The sequence below is a fragment of the Helianthus annuus genome, chromosome 16, assembly GCF_002127325.2.
Source record: "Helianthus annuus cultivar XRQ/B chromosome 16, HanXRQr2.0-SUNRISE, whole genome shotgun sequence".
Lineage (NCBI taxonomy): Eukaryota > Viridiplantae > Streptophyta > Magnoliopsida > Asterales > Asteraceae > Helianthus > Helianthus annuus.
This window is the reverse complement of record NC_035448.2, coordinates 180,874,121-180,882,015: the sequence shown is the minus strand read 5'-3', so window position 1 is coordinate 180,882,015 and position 7,895 is coordinate 180,874,121. Positions and strand designations below refer to the sequence as shown.

The 7,895-nt window shown below is 40.7% G+C and overlaps 1 protein-coding gene across 1 annotated transcript; it reads left to right on the top strand.

Annotated features, from left to right (window-relative positions):
• The first annotated feature begins 1,180 nt into the window (after positions 1-1,180).
• LOC110918253 (F-box protein At5g07610) lies at positions 1,181-2,694 on the top strand. Its single transcript, XM_022162606.2, has one exon. The coding sequence runs from the start codon at positions 1,227-1,229 to the stop codon at positions 2,421-2,423; it is 1,197 nt and encodes a 398-aa protein (XP_022018298.1). The 5' UTR covers positions 1,181-1,226; the 3' UTR covers positions 2,424-2,694.
• Positions 2,695-7,895: the final 5,201 nt, after the last annotated feature.

Sequence of the window (7,895 nt, the reverse complement as noted above, 5' to 3'; positions counted from 1 at the left end):
CATGTGGAGCCGACCACACATCACTAGTTAAGTTAACACTAGTTTTTAAATTTTAAAAAAATCAATTAAGTCCTTTCTTGCATTTTTCTATAAATTTAAACAATGACATTTTAAAGTGCGACGACTTGCATGTTTGTAGTTTGGTTGAAGAGTCTCTCTAATAACCTTAGTTAAAACTTAAAAGAGGGTTGTCGAAGTGTCCAAACGGCAATGATTGTTGAATCATCAACTTAGCCATCCTATCCCGAGCTATCATGTGATCGTAACGAAATATTGAACCATCCTTTGAGAGTTGCACTTGAGCGGGTGCAACATCTTTCAAAGCCTTGCAATATTTGTTCTTTATATGTTTCGTCAACGTTGAATTGGAATTCTTGCTTAACAAAGCTCCACAATGTTTGCATTGAGCCTTTTGCGAGCCGTCACTCATTTCCACCAAATCCCAATTGCACCATACCTCCATATTGCGATTATGCGTGAGTGTCCCAACGACATATGGAGCGGATTGAGGACCCTTGTTGATGTATGGAGAGTTGGTGGTTTTGGAATTCTTGGTTGCCATGGTATCAAATGAATAAAGAAATTATTATGTAGAAGAATAATCAAGAAGAAGATGGTGTGAAAAAACAAATGAAATTTGGTCACTATTTATACTTACTGGAATCGATTCCAACGGTAATAATGCATTAAATAGACAATTTGCAACGGCTAGGAATTGATTCCAACGGTAATAAAATCATTAAAGGCAAGAATTTAATGCACCGGGTTCTTTTTGTTTACGGAGGAACCGGTTCTGGGTAGTAACCGGGTACGACCCTATTTTTTTATAATATGTGGAACCGGGTAAGAACCTATGGGTTTTTTGAACCCGGAACTGGTTCTTCTATATAGCGGGTAGGAACTGGAACTGGTTCCTGGTCGGGTCTACCGGGTCGGGTTTGGAACCGGTTATTATGCCCATCTCTACCCCGAACCGATAATTTTATTCCCTGAAAAACCGTCTCAACCCGAAACGGGGTGATAAAAAAAATCGCGTTTACCATCTTTGACAAATCGGTGACCTACGCATGGCTAATTGGGCCAGTTGGTTACAAAGAAGTTTTGAAATAGCCCGGCCCATGAAGTCATGCTTTCCATAATACGTATAAATTTGGCTACTACCAGAAACCCTACCAGACCAGAGGCAGAACAAAAAAACACTCAACACGTACTCCAAAACACACACAATGGTGAACAACAGACGCAAATTCAAGAAAACCCGAAACACCCCCAAAACCTGCTTCATGGAGGATTCTGATCATCATTTGACTCAATCTGGAGCATTGGTTGGTTCCAGCGATGACCTTTTAACCGAGATCCTTCTCCGCCTCCCTGTTACCTCCATCCTTCGCTTCAAATCTGTTTCTAAACACTGGCGTTTGCTTTTGAGCGACAGACATTTCACCCGAAGGTATGATATTGATAACCATTCAAAATCTCCTGGTCTTTTTGGTTGCGATACATATGTTCCGTACGATGCTGAAAACCCAAGCACTCCTCCTTTTAGTAGTCTTGGTTCCTACTTTGATCGTCCGCGTGTCAGAATCGTGCAATCTTGTAATGGGTTACTACTTTGCTCTACTCATGGGCCCAAAGGAAGCAAAGCTGCTCCTAGGTATTACGTATTTAATCCCACCACCAAACAATTGGCACTCATCCCACCAATCCACGAAAGTCTTAAAGTTCGTAAAACAATCAGTTTTATGGGTCTGGCATATCATCAAACAGATTGTGTTCACTACAAAGTTGTTTGTATTCGGTCTTTAGAGCCTGATAGAGACTTGTTTAAGATTCAAATCTACTCGTCTGACACAAGGGAATGGAAGATTTCTATAGAAACTTTCTCTGCGGATAGCAACTTCTTTCAACAGGGGGTTTACTGGAATGGAGCTGTTTATTGGGTTACCAATTATCACAAATACTTGTATTTTAAACTTGATGTTGAAAAGTTGCAAACGCTGCCCTTGCCGATGAGGTATAGAGATCGTCTACATTTAATAGCAACGTACTTTGGAGAATCTAGAGGTCGTCTACATTTAATAGCATACAGGAATCACCACGATTATAGACTACGCCTGAATGTGTATGAGATGTTTAGCGGTCATTCGAGCTGGTTTGTCAAGTATCAAGTAGTTCTTAATGCACTTCCTGGTGCTTTCCCAGATATCATCTCTCGGTACGGTGTCAGTTATGATTTCAAAGTCATTGATGTGGTTAGAGGCAAAGAAGAAGAAGATACATTTGTGGTGCTGAAAATTCGTGAAAAGATAATAAAATACAATGTTCATGACAAGAGTTTTAAACATATATATAGTCTACCCAGGCCCAGCTGCTTCCGTGAAAATAGTTTCCATCGTTACACCGAAACCTTAAGCTCTTTTTAAAAAAACAATTCGGTTCGTTTATATAAATCATTATTAACGTGTTTGATGTGGTTAGAGGCGAAGAAGAAGAAGATACATTCCTTGTGCCGAAAACTCCCCAAAAGATATATAGTTTTACCAGGTACTTCTATGGAATTTTCCGTCGTTACACTGAAACCTAGTTTTCTTTCTAAAAGACAATTTGGTTCGTTTATATTACTATCAGTATTAGGGTGATTGAATGTGAACTTTCAGAAAAATTAAGTTTTTATGTAATTTAAATATGGTCTATTGTTAATATGCTCTTGTTTGTACATGTAAATAGTTTAGCTCAAATTGTTTTTAAAATACACCATGCAAACCCATCACACTGTTTCATATACATGATATACTCACTTTTAGAAAAAAAAGACTCTTAATTCAAAAGTCACCAAACGTATTGAGATTAATTCTTAGAACCGGTTATCTAACTATAAAGTGTTCAATTTCTTTCACCTAGATCCTATGTATTTTAATCTTCAAACCAAACTAAACAACTGTCCACAGTCTCAAACTTCTGTTTTCTAGCCCACTTACCGAGTCAATTGATCGACAGCCCTAAAGAATTAGAAAGAAAAAAAAAAAAAACACAAGACTAGAGCTCAATTAAAAGCCTCCATCAATGTGGTTCCATAACCAAATGCTACAAACCTGCTCGGGTGAAAAAACTATGCCCGCATCATAAAATGTATCACAGTTCCCAATCGAAAACAGACCTGAAAACGGGTAGTCGGTAAGGTATGGGTATCGTTTCTGCATATGGTAATGACGTTGATACATGTTATTAGAAATTGTTAGCAAGGGAAAGCGGAATTGGGAATATATAGATGAGAAAACGACAAGGTCTTTTAATGCGATAGGGAATTTTTAGACTCGAGTTAACCACTTATAAGGTACTAGCCAAATATTTTCTGTGTGTAAGCTTGTTTTGGGTATTTTGTGCTCAGTGTTGTTTTGAGTGTTTGGTTGTGTACTGATTGCATTAGTTATGGTTTTGTAATGTCAAATGTGGGTGCGAGTGAAAACTATGAAATAAAGAATAGTTTAGGATTATTGGTGTAAGGGAGCAACAATTGTTTTTTTGAACGGCAAGAAACGACGTGCCAACCACCGTGACACCGGACGCTGTGGCAAAGGTCGACTACTCGATCGCCGCCAACCCCTTGGCTCTCCCAGATGCGCGGAAAGCCGACCTCCACCCGCCTGAAGGCACGACAGTGAAATAATCGGTAAAACCTCGCTTCCCATCCAAGACGAACCGGCGCCACCCGTATTCTTCCTTCACCTGAATGCCGCAGAAAGTAATGGGAAGCAACAAATTGTCGTTCAAAAAACTACAACCATAGTTAAGTAATTAAATAAATATCATCCACTGTGTGTGTAGTATATATATCCTCAAGTAATGAAAATTATATTATATACTAATAAAATTTGAATGGAATGAACAGTACATATATTAATTAAATATTGATTTAGGGAATATAAGAATATGGGGTATGGGGCGGAGGTTGTGACGTGGGTTGGGTATAAACGCCAAAGTCACCACCTCGGGTGGGCTTGGGTTTCGGCGTGGCCCCTTAGGCGGGGGTTTCAGCCCGGGCGTTGGGCGGGGCTATCAAGATGACATGGAATGAACAGTACATATATTTTATATATGTACAGTACATATACTAATAAAATTTGAATGGAATGAACAGTACATATATTAATTAAATACTAATAAAATGGCGTGATCTCATTGGCCAAGACAAGTAGCCGTTTGGGCTAGCCGTTTGCCAACGACTATGTGTTTAAAAAAATCTATTAAATATTAGAATATGTGGTATGGGGCGGGGGTTGTGTCGTGGGTTGGGTACAAACGCCCAAGTCACCACCCCGGGTGAGCTTGGGCTTCGGCGTGGCCCCTTGGGCGGGGGTTTCAGCCCGGGCGTTGGGCGGGGCTATCAAAATGACATGGTTGGATCTCATTGGCCAAGACAAGTAGCCGTTTGGGTTAGTCGTTTGCCAACAGCTATGTGTTTAAAAAAAGATTTAGGAAATATTAGAATATGAGGTATGGGGTATGGGGCGGGGGTTGTGGCGTGGGTTGGGTACAAATGCCCAATTCACCACCCTGGGTGGGTTGGGTTTCGGCGTGGCCCCTTGGGCAGGGGTTTCAGCCCGGGCGTTGAGCGGGGCTATCAAGCTGACATTGCGGGATCTCATTGGCCAAGACAAGTAGCCGTTTAGGCTAGCTGTTGGCCAACGGCTATGTGTTTAAAAAAAAAGATCTAGGAAATATTAGAATATGGGGTATGGGGCGGGGGTTGTGGCGTGGGTTGGGTACAAACGCCCAAGTCACCACCTCGGGTGGGCTTGGGTTTCCGCGTGGCCCCTTAGGCGGGGGTTTCAGCCCGGGCGTTGGGCGGGGCTATCAAGATGACATGACGTGATCTCATTGGCCAAGACAAGTAGCCGTTTGCCAACGGCTATGTGTTTAAAAAAAAATCTAGGAAATATTAGAATATGTGGTATGGGGCGGAGGTTGTGTCGTGGATTGGGTACAAACGCCCAAGTCACCACCCCGGGTGAGCTTCGGTTTCGGCGTGGCCCCTTGGGCGGTGGTTTCAGCCCGGGCGTTGGGCGGGGCTATCAAAATGACATGGTTGGATCTCATTGGCCAAGACAAGTAGTCGTTTGGGCTAGCCGTTTGCCAACAGCTATGTGTTTAAAAAAAGATTTAGGAAATATTAGAATATGAGGTATGGGGAATGGGGCGGGGGTTGTGGCGTGGGTTGGGTACAAATGCCCAATTCACCACCCCGGGTGGGTTGGGTTTCGGCGAGGCCCCTTGGGCGGGGGTTTCAGCCCGGGCGTTGAGCGGGGCTATCAAGATCACATTGCGGGATCTCATTGGCCAAGACAAGCAGCCGTTTAGGCTAGCTGTTGGCCAACGGCTATGTGTTTAAAAAAAAGATCTAGGAAATATTAGAATATGGGGGTTGTGGCGTGGGTTGGGTACAAACGCCCAAGACACCACCCCAGGTGGGCTTGGGTTTCGGCGTGACCCCTTAGGCGGGGGGTTTCAGCCCGAGCGTTGGGCGGGGCTAGCAAGATGACATGACGGGATCTCATTGGCCAAGACAAGTAGCCGTTTGTGCGAGCCGTTTGCCAACGGCTATGTGTTAAAAAAAATCTAGGAAATATTAGAATATGGGGTATGGGGTTGGGGTTGTGTCGTGGGTTGGGTACAAACGCCCAAGTCACCACCCCGGGTGGGCTTGGGTTTCGGCGTGGCCCCTTGGGCGGAGGTTGTATTTGAGGGTAAAAATCGGTGAATACCGGTGCCGAACCGGTACCGAAAATACGTGACGTTTTAGTTTGAGTTACTTTTTGTTATTTGACATGTTTTGTCATTCTTATAGAACGATTTGGTTTAGCGCGCCGCAACGCGCGCGCATAGTAAACAACTAGTTACTTCATAACAAAACAATATAATAAAAACTACCCAAGAACTTATAATTAAACATTTAAACATGTAAAGAGAGAATAAACTTAAAAACTTATTGGTACAAGCAAACTAAGTGAGACCATAAAATATTAGCGTTGGTCCGAAAAAAAATAGAAATAAATCTTGACTCTTCTATATTGTTGAATACCAAAGCTAGGGAAAAGATCAAATAGGAAGTTAATTTTCGCTAGGAAGGATAGGAAGCCATAGGATTATGACATGTGGCAAATTTTAAAATAAAGAGAAAGAGTATTTTAGTCAATTCAACTCCTTCTTCTTCCTTTTTCAAAACCCAGTAAATTCAAAAACCCACCATTTTCAAAACCCACCATCTTCAACTATTTCTTCACTTTCTATCTCAATAATCACTACATTATAGTGCGATTTTCATCACCAATCAATGATTCAGAATCCGATCAACGTGTTCTTCAGCTTTTTTTGAAGAAAACTCAGTTTAATTTCATAAAAAAAAATCTCGTTTTCCCGGTGATTTTGGAGATAATCACTCGATTCGTTCGCTTCGAGCGTTGATAAGTGTTTCTATCATTCAAAATTTCGTCAATTGATGAAGAAATCGGCTTCAATCCATGTAAGAAATTCTTTAATTTCATTTTCATGATCTGGGTTTTTGATTTAGTCATTGCGTTTTACGATCTTTGCGGGGGTCCGGGGGCGGCAGCCCCCGGTAGCGGGGTCCCAGGGGCGGCAGCCCCTGGCGGGGTCCAAGGGGCAGAGCCCCTGGCTGGGGTTGACAGTGACAGACACATCAGAAAAATTAATTTTCCAGAAATTGGCTCATTTCGAAGACAGTAATTCGTAGACATTCAGACAGTTCACAGTGACAGACAGTTTTATGTGTCCATTGCGTTTTAGAAATAAGAGAGTTTTATGTGGTTTCTGGCTATTGCGTTTTAGAAAAAACACATTTTTAAGTGTTTTTAGCCATTGCGTTTTAGGTAAAACACATTTTTTAGGTGTTTTCAGTCCATTGCGTTTTAGAATGAGTCATTCTTAAGTGTTTTCTGGCCATTGCGTTTTACATATAAGACATTTCTTTGTGTTTTTGGTGCATTGCGTTTTAAGTAAAACACTTTTTTATGTGTTTTCAGTCCATTGCGTTTTAGAAAACAGACATTTTAAGTGTATTCTGGCAATTGCGCTTTACAAATAAGTCATTTCTTTGTGTTTTTGGTGCATTGCGTTTTAGGTAAAACACTTTTTATGTGTTTTCTGGCCATTGCGTTTTACAAATAAGACATTTCTATGTGTTTTCTGGCCATTGCGTTTTACAAATAAGTCATTTCTTTGTGTTTTTGGTGCATTGCGTTTTAGAAAAATGTCATTTTTTAGGTTTTTTTTTCATTGCGTTTTACGTGGTTTTTCTATTGCGTTTTACGCAACTGGGTTTAAATTTTTTTTTTTAAAAATATAGCAATAGTATACTCGTTTTAAAGATAAAAAAACGCTCATTTTTTTGGTGCAATTTTTATAAAAAAATAATGTCGTATGAAAGAGTTATTAACGTTTAAAAAATGGGGGGAATTGGATGAGAGAGAAACTATTGGCTTGGATTGACTAGAATGCCCTTGAACAAACTCACGCGTCTCTTTTCTTCCTTTCAATTTCCCTGATTTAATCTTAGCCCTTAATTAACTTAATGGATGGTCAAGATCACTTCCTATCCTTCCTAGCCAAATAATTCCTATTGTATCTCCTCCCACTAAAGCTAATCCTAAACAAAAACATAAAATAACTAAATCCGGCACTCTTCGTAAATATGAATAGAACTCTCAAAAATGTTAGAAGGTTCTAATCCCATATTAAACATTGGTGTAGATTTAAAGGGTGTCACCGTGTGAGTGTTAGTTAAACAAATTCGTGTGACGTCTGTCTTGTTTTCGAGTCGTATAAAAGTTTCACTCCACTAGTATTTTGGGTGTCTTAAGAAATTAGCTATATTTTTT